The sequence below is a fragment of the Thalassophryne amazonica genome, chromosome 14 (assembly GCF_902500255.1).
Source record: "Thalassophryne amazonica chromosome 14, fThaAma1.1, whole genome shotgun sequence".
NCBI classification, from domain to species: Eukaryota; Metazoa; Chordata; class Actinopteri; order Batrachoidiformes; family Batrachoididae; genus Thalassophryne; species Thalassophryne amazonica.
In genome coordinates this window covers 92588718-92608119 of record NC_047116.1, presented here as the reverse complement: position 1 = coordinate 92608119, position 19402 = coordinate 92588718, and the positions used below count along the sequence as shown (strand labels likewise).

The window sequence follows — 19402 nt, the reverse complement described above, 5'->3', positions numbered from 1 at the left end:
GGTGTTCTTGCAAGTTATCAATGTTGGAAGTTTTGTTTTTGTTTTTCACAAACTATATACTTTTATATCAATAACACAAGAGCACGTAATTCTTGGATTTAGGAAACAGAGCAGTGGAATCCACTCAATGAAAAAAGAAAAAAAAAAAACAACTTTAAGGCTTGCAATGAATGCACATAATCTATATTATAATAGCCAAGTGGCCTCCCTACGTGTGTGTGCATGCGTGTGTATGGCTTCGATCATGGAGCAACTGGGGAGAGCTGACATTTGCCGTTTGGTATGCTTATGTATTTTGGGTCAAGGATGAACGCCGCCAAAACAGAACATTGATAGGATTAATATTTTTGGAGAAACTAAGGCTATTAGCTCACAACACTGCACAATGGACGTTGATAATTACATTCTGAACTCACACACCATTTCAGCAGGAGGTGGTATATCATCTATACATTAAAAGCGTGTGTGTGTGATTTTATTTAGCAGGTTCAATGTAAGCACACAAAATAAATGTAAATACATTAAAAATACACTGATGACACAAGAAAGTGAAAAATCCTTATTTCCATTGTGGTCCATTTAAAAATCAAATGACAAAATAGAAGTAATAATAAAATAAAATAATAATAATGATAATATTATATATGATGAGAACCAAAACAATTCATAAATACATTAAGACAGTAAATTAACATAAAAAATTACAGAATTAACAGGAAATAAGAAGGGTTGAATTCTTTTAAAATCTGTTGAGGTTTAAGGTTCTAAAAACATTCTGGACTCACACGCCATTACAACTCATTACAGAAACTTTGCACAATTTATTACCACCCTTGAAAAATGTCAGCTACCTGTTTTATAAACACAACCCAATCTAGAGCCCGTGGATCCCCACAGGCAACGAGCTAGCATTCAATATATTAGCCTTAATTTAATTTGATAGTTTTTCCCTCTTGTGCTACTTTAATGGCTCATGCACTAAAACTACACACAGACTATAAACGCAACACTTTTGGTTTTGCTCCCATTTTGTACGAGATGAACTCAAAGATCTAAAACTTTTTCCACATACACAATATCACCATTTCCCTCAAATATTGTTCACAAACCAGTCTAAATCTGTGATAGTGAGCACTTCTCCTTTGCTGTGATAATCCATCCCACCTCACAGGTGTGCCATATCAAGATGCTGATTAGACACCATGATTAGTGCACAGGTGTGCCTTAGACTGTCCACAATAAAAGGCCACTCTGAAAGGTGCAGTTTTGTTTTATTGGGGGGGATACCAGTCAGTATCTGGTGTGACCACCATTTGCCTCATGCAGTGCAACACATCTCCTTCGCATAGAGTTGATCAGGTTGTCAATTGTGGCCTGTGGAATGTGGGTCCACTCCTCTTCAATGGCTGTGCGAAGTTGCTGGATATTGGCAGGAACTGGTACACGCTGTCGTATACGCTGGTCCAGAGCATCCCAAACATGCTCAATGGGTGACATGTCCGGTGAGTATGCCGGCCATGCAAGAACTGGGACATTTTCAGCTTCCAAGAATTGTGTACAGATTCTTGCAACATGGGGCCGTGCATTATCCTGCTGCAACATGAGGTGATGTTCTTGGATGTATGGCACAACAATGGGCCTCAGGATCTCGTCACGGTATCTCTGTGCATTCAAAATGCCATCAATAAAATGCACCTGTGTTCTTCGTCCATAACAGATGCCTGCCCATACCATAACCCCACCGCCACCATGGGCCACTCGATCCACAACATTGACATCAGAAAACCGCTCACCCACACGACGCCACACACGCTGTCTGCCATCTGCCCTGAACAGTGTGAACCGGGATTCATCCGTGAAGAGAACACCTCTCCAACGTGCCAAACACCAGCGAATGTGAGCATTTGCCCACTCAAGTCGGTTACGACGACGAACTGGAGTCAGGTCGGGACCCCGATGAGGACGACGAGCATGCAGATGAGCTTCCCTGAGACGGTTTCTGACAGTTTGTGCAGAATTTCTTTGGTTATGCAAACCGATTGTTTCAGCAGCTGTCCGAGTGGCTGGTCTCAGACGATCTTGGAGGTGAACATGCTGGATGTGGAGGTCCTGGGCTGGTGTGGTTACACGTGGTCTGCGGTTGTGAGGCTGGTTGGATGTACTGCCAAATTCTCTGAAACGCCTTTGGAGACGGCTTATGGTAGAGAAATGAACATTCAATACACGAGCAACAACTCTGGTTGACATTCCTGCTGTCAGCATGCCAATTGCACGCTCCCACAAATCTTGCGAATCTGTGGCATTGTGCTGTGTGATAAAACTGGACCTTTCAGAGTGGCCTTTTATTGTGGGCGGTCTAAGGCACACCTGTGCACTAATCATGGTGTCTAATCAGCATCTTGATATGGCACACCTGTGAGGTGGGATGGATTATCTCAGCAAAGGAGAAGTGCTCACTATCACAGATTTAGACTGGTTTGTGAACAATATTTGAGGGAAATGATGATACTGTGTATGTGGAAAAAGTTTTAGCTCTTTGAGTTCATCTCATACAAAATGGGAGCAAAACCAAAAGTGTTGCGTTTATATTTTTGTTGAGTATATATATCTCCATCCATCCATCCATTTTCTTCCGCTTTATCCGGAGTCGGGTCGCAGGGGCAGCAGCTCAAGCAAAGCCGCCCAGACCTCCCGATCCACACACACCTCCTCCAGCTCCTCCGGGGGAACCCCAAGGCTTTCCCAAGCCAGCCGAGAGATGTAGTCCCTCCAGCTTGTCCTGGGTCTTCCCCGGGGCCTCCTCCCAGTGGGACATGCCCGGAACACCTCTCCAGCGAGGCGTCCAGGGGGCATCCGGAAAAGATGCCCGAGCCACCTCAACTGACTCCTTTCGACGTGGAGGAGCAGCGGCTCGACTCCGAGCTCCTCCCGAGTGAGTGTATACACACTCGGGAGTGAGACAAGGGGTACTGTACGTATGTGTACGTGTGTACTGTATATATATATATATATATATATATATATATATATATATATATATATATATATACACACATACACAGTGGGGCAAAAAAGTATTTAGTCAGCCGCTGATTGTGTAAGTTCTCCTACGTTGAAAGATGAGAGAGGTCTGTAATTTTCATCATAGGTACACTTCAACTGTGAGAGACAAAATGAGAAAAAAAATCCAGGAAATCACATTGTGGGATTTTTAAAGAATTTATTTGTAAATTATGGTGGAAAATAAGTATCTGGTCAATAACAAAAGTTCAACTCAATACTTTGTAACATAATCTTTGTTGGCAATGACAGAGGTCAAACGTTTCCTGTAAGTCTTCACCAGGTTTGCACACACTGTAGCTGGAATTTTGGTCCATTCCTCCATGCAGATCTCTAGAGCAGTGATGTTTTGGGGCTGTCGCTGGGCAACATGGACTTTCAACTCCCTCCACAAATTTTGTATGGGGTTGAGGTCTGGAGACTGGCTAGGCCACTCCAGAACCTTGAAATGCTTTTTACGGAGCCACTCCTTTGTTGCCTGAGCGGTGTGTTTGGGATCATTGTCATGCTGGAAGACCCAGCCACATTGCATCTTCAATGCTCTCACTGATGGAAAGAGGTTTGTCTTAAAATCTCACGATACATGGCCACGTTCATTCTTCCCTTAACACGGATCAGTCGTCCTGTCCCCTTTCCAGAAAAACAGCCCCAAAGCATAATGTTTCCACCCCCATGCTTCACAGTAGATATGGTATTCTTGGAATGCAACTCAGCATTCTTCTTCCTCCAAACACGACGAGTTGAGTTTTTACCAAAATGTTCTATTTTGGTTTCAGCTGACCACATGATATTCTCCCAATCCTCTTCTGGATCATCCATATGCTCTCTGGCAAACTTCAGACAGGCCTGGACACGTACTGGCTTAAGCAGGGGGACATGCCTGGCACTGTAGGATTTGAATCCATCTCTGCGTAATGTGTAGCCTTTGTTACTTTGGTCCCAGCTCTCTGCAGGTCATTCATCAGGTTCCTCTGTGTAGTTCTGGGACTTTTGTTCACTGTTCTCATGATCATTTTGACCCCACGGGATGAGATCTTGCGTGGAGCCCCAGATCGAGGGAGATTATCAATGGTCTTGTATGTCTTCCATTTTCTTACAATTGCTCCCACAGTTGATTTATTCACACCAACCTGCTTGACTATTGTAGACTCACTCTTCCCAGCCTGGTGCACGTCTGCAATTTTCCTCCTGGTGTCCTTCGACAGCTCTTTGGTCTTGGCCATGTTGAGTTTGGAGTCTGACTGTTTGAGGTTGTGGACAGGTGTCTTTTATACAGATAACGAGTTCCAACAGGTGCCACTGATACAGGTAACAGATGGAGGACAGAAGAGCTTCTTAAAGAAGTTATAGGTCTGTGAGAGCCAGAAATCTTGCTTGTTTATGGGTGACCAAATACTTATTTTCCACTATAATTTACAAGTAAATTATTTAAAAATCCTACAATGTGATTTCTGGGATTTTTTTTTTCTCATTTTGTCTGTCATAATTGAAGTGTACCTATGATGAAAATTACAGACGTCTCATCTTTCTAAGTAGGAGAACTTGCACAATCAGGGACTGACTAAATACTTTTTGCCCCACTGTGTGTGTGTATATAGTTTTGCTACAATTTTTCATGACTGTTTATTTCCCAAGACACTGATTAAAAAACTGGAATATTGCACCTGTCTCTTGGAATGGTTGCAATGAAAGGCTACTCTAAAATGTGCAGTTGTCAACGATACAGTGGGTGTCTTATGGTAACAAACTGAACATACTTTTCATGACACACAAGTCTGGTGGACACTCTTGCAGTCAACACACCAACTGTGCATTCCTTCAAAATTTGCGATATCTGTGGCTTTGAGTTGTGTGATAAAACTACACATTTTAGAGTGGTCTTTTATTGTGACCTATCCATGGCATATTTGTGCAATAATCATGCCGTTTAACCAGCACATTGACATGCCACACCAGCAAATGTGGGTGTATTATAATGGATGTATTTTAACCTATTTGTTAACAAACTTACAGAGAAATAAGCCTAGATATGTACATAGAAGAAATCTTTTACATTTTGAATTAATGACTGAAAAATGGGACTGACAATAGAAGTGTGGCAATTGTTTTGTTTTTGTTGAATTGTTTTTGTACTGGAAGGGACAAGAAATGCTACATATAAGAGTTACACCATTGAACATACATATTTAAAAAAAATGATGAGGAAGCACTATATGTTTGGTGAGTTTTATTATTTTAATATTGAGTTGAATCCCCTAATTACATAAAAAAAACACCCAATTATCAAAGCAGGTCCACAGGCCTGTGACAGGAGGAGTCAGATCATCAGAGTGCATTAAAGTAGTGTCATGTGTAAACTAGTATTACGTCTCTGTTTAAAAAAGAAGACAAACTTATTTACTGTTAAAGGTGTTACGTGTCAGTGATTTTACATCATTAAATCACTGACTCACTCTTCTGTTGTTGCCTGTTGGTTTCAGATGACAATGCACGTGAATCAATAAAGTACCTCCTGCTTCGTTCTGTCGTCTTCAATGTTAGTCACGTTAAAGTCACAGGGTGGCAGCAGAACCTACTCCCCCTTGACTGAGGATGAATCATGTTTCCCAGCACCAGTGTCTGTGAGTTCGGTCAGCGGTTAGTCCAGTGATGTCAGGTTCTGTCGGCAGAGCGGACGGCTCAAGGCGTCAAGCGTTTTGGGTCACGTGGGAACATGGAGGTCTGACGAACATTGTGGAGGCCGAGGTACAGCATGCAGACTCTCTCCAGGCCTGGAAGGAATGACAGTTTAGTCATGTGTGTGTGTTCTGGAAAAAGTGACTCAAATGTAGTAAGATTTTGTGTTTTCTAAGCTTAAACATCAGCTCCATTACATAGTTTGCAAAATGAAGACACTCAACAAATTAGGAGGACATAAAGTTTCTAAGTTTGTGAACATGTTGCACAATGATTTTGCAGAAACTAAAAACAGTTTTGAAGTCAACAATTTTGCAAACATTACTGTTTTTCAGTTTAATGCATCAATGATTAGGAGATGGGTTATGCAGAATTATTAGTTGCTTTGAAACGAATCCTATATTGGCTCTCAAGCCCGCTGGTGCCGATGCTCATCTCCAGATTCCATAGCATCAAGTGGATGAGAGTCCAGGACTCCTCCCGGACTGGAAGCAGGTTACTTACCCAGCCGAGGCTGGTACCCATTTACAGCTGGGCGGACTGAGACAATGTGCATCAAGTGCCTTGTCCAAGGATACAAACAGGTAGCATGAACAGAATTCAAACACAGGTCTACATATGGGCAGGTGAGCTTCTGATCCACTCAGCTACCTGATCCCTATTCTTGTAGAAGTTCAGGGAAAACAGACAAGCTGTGTACGTCTCAGGTGTGTAATGTAATGTAATGGACATCGTAGTAAGACTAACTTTGGTGATTCAGAGATTTATAACTCTGCCAGCAGATTCTGACTGTGCCTTCAGAGCGTTCCATCAGTCACACGCCGCAATGAATCTGTGGGTTTGGTGCAGAGTGGCCGAAGCAGACAGGCTTTACTTCCACATGGTGGCAGCAGCTACTCCTTCGGTTCATGAAGCATTGTGGAAGTGGGTAATACTGTGATCTTCTTCTCACCCATGGACAAGGTTAAATACTAAATACTAGAGCTTTGATGTAGTGGTCAAAAACCTTGACCTTTGTCCCACTCCTGCACTTGTGAGGTCCTTCTTGTTTTTTATTATTAGAAAAGCACAAGTCTTTGGACTACGGCTGTCCACCAAAAAAAAAAATAAATAAAAAATTACACACACACACACATATATACATATATATATATATATATATATATATATATATATATATATATATATATAAATAAATAAACTTACCAATGCCTCCACCACCATGTGGGGGAGCTCCATATCGAAAGGAGTCAATATAACCCTTGATCTTTTCTAGATCTGTACAATAATCAAATACAAACAAAGAACAAAGAAGGGCAACATGTCAAACAACAAAGCAGTTATGTCATAAAGCCTATAAATCACTGATTGTGAAAGACAAAGATAATCGATGGATGTCTCTACAAAGAGCCATCTGGACTCATCCCTACCAATCTGGTGATGGATGGCTCTTTCAGTCAGCAGCTGAGCATCATGGATTCTCTGAGCTCCAGACAGGATCTCCTCTCCCCTCATAAACATGTCGTAAGAGTTAGAGTATTTCTGAGGGAATGGACACAGACACACAAATTTATCAATTTCTGGTTAGCAAATTTTGCGTCTTTAAGAACTGTCCGTGTTCTGATCAGGGTGTTCTTGAATCATCTTTTTGCAATCAAAGACTTCCAGTGTTAGCAAGGACTGAACATTTAATTTTACAACACTTGACAACTAAACAACTACAAAAAAAAAAAAAAAAAAAATCACCTCCAAATGTCATAAATATGAAGATTGTGACAGTAAAATAAGGACAGTCTTGACTGTAGATGAAAGCATCATAAAACTCAAGAAATAGCACAACAACAAAATGAAATGTCTTCATTGTATAGCAAAAACAAATGAATGTTCCAGTACTTTTAGAGGGTAGTTTTTATCTGTATTTAAGAAGAGAGAGAGCTTACCGGGTTGTTAGGATCCGGCATCGTATAGAAGGGTCTGACAGCCAGTGGGTACTTATCCAGCACATAGAAGTCTGTGTCATACTGAACGAGGACAGAATAATAATGTTTTAAACCTTGCACAGTTGTGTCTTCTATACCAGTGGATCTCAACCTGGTCCTCAAGTACCACCTAACCTCCACATATTGAGCTCAAGTCAGCTTGTGGCACAGCGGGGAGAGATGGGAAATGTGCAAGATAGGCGATCGATTAAGTGCGCTTGTTTCCAGAGAGGAAAGTTCCTGGCTCGAGACCACTCCCGCCCATTCTCCATGCAGCGTGGTGTTGCATCAGGATGGGCATCCGGTGTAAAATGTGCACCAAATCAACATGCAAATCTGCCTCAGATCTGCTGTGGTATGGTGAAACAAGGGAGAAGTTAAAACGACTGACTTTAGGGGGTAGGTAAGGATCAGGACTGAGAACCACTGAGCTCTACCAATCACAGCATTTTGGCAGATTTTTTTTTTTTTTACATTTTTCTTACTGGAATTCCACATGCAGAGAAAAGTAAAGCAGAAATATTCAGGAAATGACTTTAAAAACATTTGAACATACCTTTTCTTTGACAAGGCGGCCAAGCAGCTTTTCATTGGGCGTACTACAGAACAGAAACAGACGACGATAAATTTACATCCAATTTTTTTTGTTATCCCTTTGTCAACAAATTTTTGACCCTGCCTAGGATGCCATACTTCCTTAAGTTTAGACTGAAACAAAGGGGTAAAGTGAGAAGAAGAGAAAGGACATCGTGAGACATGGTGTTTTAATAATACTGATGAAAATACTGAGTCTGGTCTGGAATATCAACCACACACTGAAAGGGCAAATACAAAAAAAAAAAAAAAAAAAGGAGTGGGGCCAGCAAAGCAACATTCCAAGACACGTGTTCTAATTCCAATAAATCCCTTCCGGCTAATAAATACCAATACAGAGACAGAGACAGCACGCCAACAAACAGCTCATCACATCTCCAAAACGCTTAAAATATGTAAAGATCCGCTTTTCTAAGAGGTGTTTTGTTAGGAGTTACTGTCACAATGCTTCACTTTTCTGTCAAATTTGGTTTTATGATTTTATCCCATCGCATCATGTGACAAAGATAAAAGGCGTGTGTGTGTGTGTGTGTGTGCGCGAGCGCTGGTGTCTGTGATGTAATGTGACCTGAGATCATCCTCGTCACCCATCTCCACGCCGGCTTCGTGCAGCATGGCTACAGCCTCGGTGTACTCCAGCCTCAGAGTGGGCTCCAGGAATTTGAAAGGCTCGCTGGGAAACTGCTTGTTCACCATCTGGATCTCAGTCTGGAAACTAACAGGGGAAGGACAGGCAAACGCCATATTAAGGAAACATAACCACAGTAAACGTAACGCCACCAACATGGCAAACGCCAGAATAAAAACCACCCAAACTTGATGATGAGTAACTTTATCATATTCAAGGCTCCTTTTGAAAAGATTTTACACAATCTGAAAAATTCTCTGGTGTTTGGTGTTTCACCAAACATGTTGGCTTCAGCCAATCAGAAGAAAGAATATTTTCCAAAAGCTGCTGTTCGACTGAGCTCCATTTCACACAAAGGAAAATGTGGTCATGTTGCCTGGATGTGCAATAACATTACTTCAACTGTCAAGTGGAAAACTAATTACTACAAACAGGCAGCAGCGGCAACCAGGACACTTCAATTAGCAACAAGGTTCCACAAGCAAGTTGATTGGCTTGTTTTTCTTCATTTTACATTATGGCCAAAATGCATGTTAAAAAATGATAATATTGGACTAAATTAGGAGGTTCACTGGTCCTCACTTGTCACCATCTGAATCCAAAAATATAAGAGCTGAAAATGGAGAGTTTTTACAGTTACTTTATAGAGCCCGACCGATATTATCAGCCGATATAAGCCCTTTTCAAAGTACTCACTATTGGCCGAAATTTTGCCGATAGTACACCGATAAGTTCTCAGAACGGTTACTGAAATAATGTTTGTGCCGGCAATGTAAAATGTCCTTGCACTGTTTGTCCAGTAGATGGAGCTCTGACTCCATTCAACTGAGAGCTGCTTACACCCCTGCTTAAATGTGTTCATCACCGGCCCCCGTAGTTCGTCGTCACACTGCACTGATCGGCTGACAAAAGCATACAAGTAAGTTTATAAGGATCTATATCCTTTTCCTGAACCTATATCTAAGTTGCAGCAACAAGAGGTACAAGATCAGATGTACTTTACAACTCTTTTTAAGGATATGTATTTGCTAATTTCACAAAGGTTTAATTCTTGATTGCATTTTTCGAACTTGAAAATTCTTCTGTTATAAAGTTAATCAATATAAGGACAAAGCTTCAGCTTTTAGCTCATACCTTTTTTGTTAAGGGTCCAAAAAAGAACATTTTATTCATAAAAAAAAAAAAATATCAGCTGATTTATTGGCTATCGGCAAATCAGCCGATTTTTCGATTATCTGCATTTTTTTCATCCAAATATCGTTATCGGCCTCAAAAAATCCATATCAGTCGGGCTCTATTACTTTAGTTACTGACCGACCCCATTAGCATGATGCTGCCACCACCATGCTTCACTGTAGGGATGGTGCCTGGTTTCCTTGAGGAGGGAGCAATGACGTGCAGCCCTGCAACACTACTCACTCTTGTTGGGTGCTTAAATACAAGACATTTTTATTGTTATTATATATTAATCAGGTGTACGAAGGGAAACGTTTCTTGGGAAACAGGATGCATGGTTGCCGTGCTTACACACAAAGACCATCTTACTTGTCTCTCAGGCCCTTGAAGATCTGTACCATGGTGTCAGTGATGGAGTCAATCACATCATGGTAATGGTAATTGAAGGCCATCTCAATATCCAGACCCACAAACTCTGTCAGGTGGCGGTGGGTGTTCGAGTCCTCTGCCCTGAAAACTGAAATCATTGCAATTTATTATCAATGAAAGCATAGGCAACCTCACATCTAACAAAGATTTTTTCTTCAAGGAAATGATAAATAGGGTTAGGGTTATAACAAAAATGGTTTTTGTTATAAACAAAATTACACATGCATTATAAATAATAAGAAAGTCAATTTATTTTTGACTTTCATGGGAATGAAAGCACTAAATAAAATAAAAGAATAAATGTCAATAATAAAATGTACACTGCATTAATGCACAAAAAAAAAAAAAAAAATCCCAAATTAAAGTGCTGATAATATAGAGAAAAGGTGCAACTTGTATATGGGTTTTTACTCTTCAAGAGGCATTTTTAACGGGTGCGACACATAGGGGAAAGCTTAATTCAAACAGTTCTAGTTTCTTGCTACTTTACCAGAAGTTGTTAAACTCACAGGAACCAGGATGATTATCATGTAATTAATGAATACTGGAAAAGGGGTAGGATTAAATAAGTCATACTTCTTCCCACCCCTTTTCAGACATGTTAAAATGCGCATATGTGTAGTCATACGTGTGTGTATGTATATTGTATGTGCATAGTATGCATATACAGATAGGGTATAAACATTGGGAAAATATGTATTTAATTTACTATTGATTTACCTTTAACTCGTTTTATTTAATTTGTAAATGTTTATTCACAAAAATGAAAAATGGAAAAAGAAAAAAAAAATCACTTAAAATGTTTTTTACGTATATGCTTAAACATATGTGTATGTGCACATATAAGAAGGTATAGGAGCATGCGTATATGTAAATATGTTTATATGTAGGTATGTATGTATGGGTATATGCATAGATTTATTCAAATCTCTTTGGTGTTAAAGATATGTAGATGTGGGTGTATTTGTAATGTTTTGTTCATGTGGGTTTTGACAAAATTTTGACATTCTGTTATAAGTAGCACAAGGGGTGCGTTCAAAGTTTCACAGAATCAGGGATGACCACGATTCCCTGGAATTTGAAGTTAAATCATCACAAAATAATAAAAAAAAAAGTTAAAATACAGTCGGTAGAATAATACAAACACAGCCTTCCCAAAATACATTTATTTCATCTTGGAGAATGAAGTTGCATCATCTAAAAACTGATAAATGAGGCAAACAAACAAAATAATTAAGTGAGGTTTAACGCAGGTCTTTGTCATTTTTTAAATACATATGTGGTCCAACAGAAGGTGGCACTGTTTGCTAAGAGATGTAAACCAGTTACTGAACATGGCACCATAAAGTCTTTTTACTACCAAAGTGTTTCCACCACACTCAGCTCAACTACAGCTCTGACTAAAAAAAAAAAAAAAAAAAAAAACAAAACCCAGAGGGAGGTCTGGTAAAATTTAACAATCTAATTGGTTTTTAAACTATAATCTCAGCGTTCATTATACTCCGGCTGCTCATTTCCCCGTTCTCCGTTAAGTGGATGGAAATTTGAGGGGGCAAATGGGACACATTCTCACCTGGACCCACACAGAAGACCTTGTCAAAATCAGCACAGATACACATCTGCTTGTAGAGCTGAGGAGACTGGGCCAGAAAGGCGCTGGTTTTAAAGTAAGAAACCGTGAAGACATTTGCTCCGCCTTCACTGGCAGCTGCGAGAAAAAAACATTTTAGCCATAAAACCACGGCACAACATGACTAACAGTTCAGAAGAGCGTTTATATAAACAAACAACATGAATAAAACAAAACACTGCATGATTCAGCTGCAAGGGCATTCAGAAGAGTGTGGATCTGATGAAACTCCCCTTTAGCTTAAACCCAAACAACACATTTTAATCCATTTCAGTGAACCAACCTTGACTGTAAACACATTATATCCGCCACATGTGGATCATTACCTGGACCAATATCTGCCTGAAAGCATGGCATCTTGACTTTTAATCACATTCCTGACCTTTTGAGCCTGATAAGTGAACTTAGACTCTGACTGCTGTCAACTTTGATCCTGCAATTAGGATCAAAGGTCAGCATAAAAAATGATCAAAGACAGGAAAAAAAAATGATCAAAGACAGGATCCAACCCTTAATGTGGATCTTCACCAAAATTTAACAGGTTCTTCTGACCCCCGTGCCCCAATCCACCACCAAGTTTAATTAAAATCTGTTCATCGGCATTCCCGTCATTCTGCTAAGAAAACAAATACGAAAACAAACCAACAAACGCTGGTGGTAAGGACCCTCCCCCAACCCCATTATGAACAGTTTGGATTATCAATTAATCATTTATAAAACAAAAACTTAAATGTGGGGATTGGCTGCATCTTTATATTTTGTGACTTAAATGTAAAAAGTATAAAAAGTGTCTTAACCTCTTGGGTGGTTCCCCCTCCCCACCCCAACCTCATCTTCCTGATATGTGACATAAACACCATGAGATAATGTCCATTTAATACAAAATGTACCATGAAACACAGAAACACACCAAAGGGCCTCTCTGTGAGTGCGGTCAGGGAGCGTGATCTGTTGTTCTGGTCTCTCCTCGAGATCAGGGTGGGGAGTTCTCACAGTACAAACTGTTCACTGTACATGTGATGAGGCAGTGACAGGAGGATGTGGTTTTTCAAAAAAAAAAAAAAAAGTACAAATTGTTGATTTACAACTGCCGCCAGAAGAAAAAGAGCGGCAGTTTTGAATTTGGAAAGCCCAGGCGGGGTCGAGCTGTGATTGGCTCCCGCGGTGAAGAGGAAGTGAAAGTGGCGCTGGTTTTCCCACAGTTCAAATATGAGGTGAGGCACGAGGCCGAAGACACGAGCTGATATGAAACAATCCTGAAGTCAAAGCAGGTGGTGGAGAATCTCTGCTCAGTCAAATCCCACTCAAAATAAATGTGGCTTCAGGACTCGTGACGAGATCCTGGTCCTGGATGAATAAGTGCACGTTCATTGTTAAGTATGTACACGTTCCTCGGCTTTACACAATTCCTCACAGTTAGAATGAAGCCTGGAAAAGTTTCTCACATGATAAATGCGCCTGTGTGAAAGAATAAAACTCTTCTCAGACTGAACATGAGATAAAAACACAAAAGAAGACATTAATAAACGAGACACGAAGCAGAAAGAAGCTCGAATATCACGGTCTCTTTTGACTCCTGGTGACAATTTTTCTGTTAGAATCAAAAATTTGTTACTGCCATCTTTATTTCCTTTAGTGAAGCAAAATGATGTCTGCTGAGAGCAGCGAGCTGGAATCAGGTCTCCCACACCAAGATACAAAGTGTGGAAAAGAGACGAAGAGACGGAGATGTGACAGATGTGGTTGACTTTTTTTTTTCTTTTTTTTTGGTAACTGCTTCTTTACAAAATGGCATGTGCAACAACATCTAAGAATCTGTAACAAAGGTAGCGCCTGATGGTGCTGGGTTCTGATTTGAAATATACAAACACGGATGGAGCTTACAGGAAGTCAAACGGTCACAGAGTGACTCATACGACACCTGTGGGTGGAGATATAGAAACAAGTGAGCTTGTACCGAAACGTTAAAAGGAGTTGACCACACCTTGGTCTAAGGTTTTCCCATGGGGACTGCTAATACCACCGTGAGCATGCTTGTACCTGATATGATTTTCGGGGTCTGGATCTCCACAAAGCCCTTTTTGGTGAGGGTATCTCTAAAGAGCTGGCACACTCCCGACTGCAGGCGGAAGATGGCTTGACTGGTGGTGGTCTGTGGGAGACAAACACGAGGCCACACAGGCAGAGCCACGTTACCACACACTCTGCATGATTCATGACACCAATTACACAATCTCAGCAGATGTGTGGAGACAAGGCTGCTTCTCAACAACACACGTGTCAAACATTCACTCTTTGGAAACAGAGGCGTGAATGCCGTACCGGTGAAAAGCCTATGAAATTTGCACAGCTATCATTACAAATGCAAATACTGGGGCCGTGTTGGGGCAGAAAACCAACAGATTATAGTCAAAAGTAAGCCTGAAAAATACGTTGGGCGACAGAGCATGTCAAAACAAAAGAGAACACTCCCTTAAAATCGACTGATTCATCTCAAAACACCCATAAGATTTCTACAGTTGAGCTCTGCTGGTTTTCTATTCCAGTTATAACACATCTTCAAGGTCTGGTCTCAGTGCTTCAACAAAAAGCAAACATCTTGAATTACAAAGTTTAGATCCATTTCTCTCTGTAGTGCAGCGAATAACAGGAAAAAAAGACATACAAATTTTGATGAAAGAGGCAAATTTGGCATAATTGATGTTGGTGGCATACTTTTCAAATTTAACTGATTATCCACTCATTTCAAGAAGGTGGCCCTTTTTTCCAAGCTGGCAACAGCACCAAAATTGGCTCATTTATCCTTGATGGCATACTTTGCAAATACGAGCCACTACAAATTCCAAGATGGCAGCCTTTTTACAAGGTGGCCACCAAAATAACAAACACAGCATATTATGGGGTTCCCCTGTAATGGTGCTGCCAAACCTAAGAGCACCAAATTAGGAGCATTTATTCTTGACCAAGTGTAAGAGCAGCTTTAAAGTCGATTGCAAACCCATCTCATATTCATACTTCGCAAATCTGATCAATTAACCGCACAAAATTCCAAGATGGCTTCCATAGTAATCAAATTATGAGGTCCTCTTTTTAAAAAATGTAATTTTCTTTTATACATCTTTACCACCACACTCCTACACCCCATGCATGCCTAAAAAAATAAACATTGACGCAGACAAAAACTGCTAAAATATGACAAATCTACACTATAAAATACACAAACTGAAGTAAAACATAAACATTCACTGTGGATAACAAGGAATAAACACAGGATAAAATAGTCAACTTTTACAAGCATGTTAGTACTTTCTGTGTATCTTATTTGATCTTGAATGGTCAACATCAAAGAAAAAATGAACTTAAAAATGGCTCAAAAACAATCAAATCTGTCAACACAGGTGAGATGTATTGTACAGTAGTGTTCAGAATAATAGCAGTGCTATGTGACTAAAAAGATTAATCCAGGTTTTGAGTATATTTCTTATTGTTACATGGGAAACAAGGTACCAGTAGATTCTCACAAATCCAACAAGACCAAGCATTCATGATATGCACACTCTTAAGGCTATGAAATTGGGCTATTAGTAAAAAAAAGTAGAACAGGGGGTGTTCACAATAATAGTAGCATCTGCTGTTGATGCTACAAACTAAAAACTATTATGTTCAAACTGCTTTTTTAGCAATCCTGTGAATCACTAAACTAGTATTTAGTTGTATAACCACAGTTTTTCATGATTTATTCACATCTGCGAGGCATTAATTTTGTTGGTTTGGAACCAAGACTTTGCTGGTTTACTAGTGTGCTTGGGGTCATTGTCTTGTTGAAACACCCATTTCAAGGGCATGTCCTCTTCAGCATAAGGCAACATGACCTCTTCAAGTATTTTGACATATCCAAACTGATCCATGATACCTGGTATGTGATATATAGGCCCAACACCATAGTAGGAGAAACATGCCCATATCATGATGCTTGCACCACCATGCTTCACTGTCTTCACTGTGAACTGTGGCTTGAATTCAGATTTTGGGGGTCGTCTCACAAACTGTCTGCAGCCCTTGGACCCAAAAAGAACAATTTTACTCTCATCAGTCCACAAAATATTCCTCCATTTCTCTTTAGGCCAGTTGACGTGTTCTTTGGCAAATTGTAACCTCTTCTGCACATGTCTTTTATTTAACAGAGGGACTTTGCGGGGGATTCTTGCAAATAAATTAGCTTTAATTTATTTATTGTAATTATTGTTTGTTGTTGTGTGTCTGAGGACTACAGATGGAAAGTAGCTTTTAGCTAAATCTGGCATATTTACATGAAGGCATGAAAATGTACAAAGTGTTCATTAATGTGCATTGTCCTCATCAAATAAACAATAAAGAAAGAAACAAAACCAGCTCCCAAGATGTGGCTTTGGTGGCCATCTTGAAAAATGGCCACCATAATGAAAGCCAATGAAATTTCATGTGGCTTATTGATCAGAATCGTTAAATACACTCATGCAAATTTCGGTGCTTTTATCATAATTTGCATTATTCTAGGATAAAATGGACTTTATCCATTCAACTACTCTCTCGTCATCACCACTGACTGTTCAAAGTACTAAATATTTGTTACCTTGTGTGATGCAGAGCACTGTAATTGTGCCTGGATTGACTTTCCACCATTGTTGTAGGAATATTTCTTGGGATACTGTCTTTAGATGTACAAATTTTGGAACAGATTGGTCAAAGGTCTAGCAAAAAAGATCCCCAAAAACATAGTTACTATAATAGCTCTGCCAGCAGTGTGGAGAGAGGTTCGATCAAAATCTTATATCCAGTCAAATGTTTGTGATCAAATGGTAGAAGTGACTTCATGAAGTGACCAAAATTAGAGCAACTTTAACTTTTGACCCCTGTACAAACTGAAACTGACCTTTGTCACCATTCTTGCCGTTTTTACCCCACAACTCCATTACATTACATCACAGATAGTCCAAACTATACCTTTTTGAAAAGTTAATGATCAGACAAGTAATGTGGTATAGGTTTCAATTTGATTGGAGCATTTTTATATTTTGACCCCTGTGTAAATTCAAGTAACCAGTTTTTTTTTTTTTTTTTTTTTTTTTTTTTAAGAGTAATGTAAGATAAGTAAGGCTGGTAAAGTTAGACCTTACTTGTGTGAAGCATCTTGAGGCAGCTTTGCTGTGATTTGGTGCTATATAAATGAAATAAATTACACTGAAATAGAGTAATGTCTAAGGTGTATTTGTGCTGAATGTGGTGCTTGTATCATCATCTGAAGGATTGTTTCAGTTATCTGCTGCACTAATTAACTGGATAGCTGATATACGCTTTGGTAATAAATACAGAAACTGCAGGAAGGCAGACAGGCGGAAATCGCCTTGACATAATCTCCCTTCGGGCCTTCAGCCAATTTACCAACTCACTTCATTATTTTCGACACTTTTAACATTTCAAAAATATTCAATGACCAACTTAGCCATCATTCTTTTCAATAACTACCGTGAGCGTCCACCCATAGAGTCTGTCAGATTGTTGATCTTTTAACTATCAACGTTTCATGCAGTAACAACCACAGACTCAAAGAGGAGCACTGTTCACCTCACTGGAACGTTTACATTTAAGAAGGACCAACAAGTTGTCAGTAGAGTTTTATCAGATGAGGAAGGGGACCATGTCATTATTTTCTCATCTTTGGGGTCTTTGCTGACTGCCCAAGCAGTGGAGCACTTGGATGCATTGTTCCGTACAAAAATCACAGCCTTCTTGTATCTTCTAAAAACTGGCAGTAGGTTTAGGAGTTGATTTGAAGTCCACCTTCATCCTGAAAATGTCCAATTAGCCTGGGGGGCGTCACCCCATGGATCAACAGCCGTGGGTGGCTCCCTGTAGCTTTTATAAGATTCTGTGTCCATAAAGCTCTTTTTTCCCTCCTCCTTCTCTCGAGCATAGCTCCTGAGTGGCAGCATCATTTAAAGGTGCCCTGACACTTGCCCGACTTTGATCCGTGCACTTGCACGCACATCATTGTGATGATCCCACCAGCTGTGTTCCGCGCCGGATGCCGTGCTTTGTTCCACTGGCTGCTCTGTATATAAAATAATTATTTTGTAGCAGATTAACCATTTTCTCTTCAAGTTGGCTGTTGAAAATTGCTGTAATCACTTCCAGAATCGTAGAGGACCCCTCCAGTAGCAGCTTTTCCTGCACGCGCTCTGAATGAGGTGGCGAAAGGATTTGGAACCGACTAAAAATGTAATTAGTTGCCATGTTTACATTGTAATGGCTTCTTGTGTGCAGCTGTAAAAGTATGTTTATGATAGATTTAGCTTCTCGTTATAATCGTTCAGATGAGCTACGCTCTGATGAGGTGCACTGATGCACTCACTCGCACACACGCTGTGTTTTTGACTTGTCTGTGCAATGTTCACTTGAAGTTCACGTCATTAAAGTGTGATCGAGATTTTGAACATTTCAAAATTTTCTTTGCGCACAGTTTACACCGGTTTACAGTGAGTTTGAGACGAGTTTACTCTCGTGCACGGCAGAGTGCATGCAAGTGCGCGGAACAAAGTCATGCAAGTGTCAGGGGGCATTAAGTTGAAAACCTCAGATGTTTTCAGAAAGAGTGACATTGTGATGTAATGGTCGTGTCTTTTCAGGCAACCAATCACAAAGGTAAGAACTTTGCTTATTGACTCAGATGCTGCGTTCTGCTGAGGGACAGTGAGTCCATTAGTGCGCATGCATGACACACAAGCACACAACAGAGACGGAGGATGTTAGCCCGAGTGTGGAGGGACATATTTGTGGTGCCAATCACTTTAGGCCACACCCTCCCTCATTACACACATATATATATATATATATACATACATATATACACATACATACATATATGTATGTACACACATATATATATATATACACATACACACACATATATATATATATATATATATATATATATATATATATATACACATACACACACATATATATATATATATATATATATACACATACACATACATACGTACGTATACACATACATACGTACGTATACACATACATACGTACGTATACATACATATATACGTACGTATACATATATACGTACGTACGTATACATACGTACGTACGTATACATACGTACGTACGTATACATACGTACGTACGTATACATACGTACGTACGTATACATACGTACGTACGTATACATATATA

At 39.9% G+C, this 19402-nt stretch overlaps 1 protein-coding gene across 1 annotated transcript in view; it reads right to left on the bottom strand.

Annotated features, from left to right (window-relative positions):
* Positions 1–5272: 5272 nt before the first annotated feature.
* LOC117524326 (aspartate--tRNA ligase, cytoplasmic-like) overlaps positions 5273–19402 on the bottom strand; it is a 72258-nt gene continuing 58128 nt past the window's right edge. The window contains exons 12-20 of the mRNA XM_034186087.1: positions 14213–14324; positions 12116–12250; positions 10483–10630; positions 8878–9024; positions 8272–8314; positions 7677–7757; positions 7167–7278; positions 6943–7014; positions 5273–5831 (exon numbers count right to left, since the gene is read on the bottom strand). Of these exons, the coding sequence (XP_034041978.1) occupies positions 5740–5831; positions 6943–7014; positions 7167–7278; positions 7677–7757; positions 8272–8314; positions 8878–9024; positions 10483–10630; positions 12116–12250; positions 14213–14324 (942 nt within the window). The 3' untranslated portion in view covers positions 5273–5739. The remainder of the gene's footprint in view (positions 5832–6942; positions 7015–7166; positions 7279–7676; positions 7758–8271; positions 8315–8877; positions 9025–10482; positions 10631–12115; positions 12251–14212; positions 14325–19402) is intronic.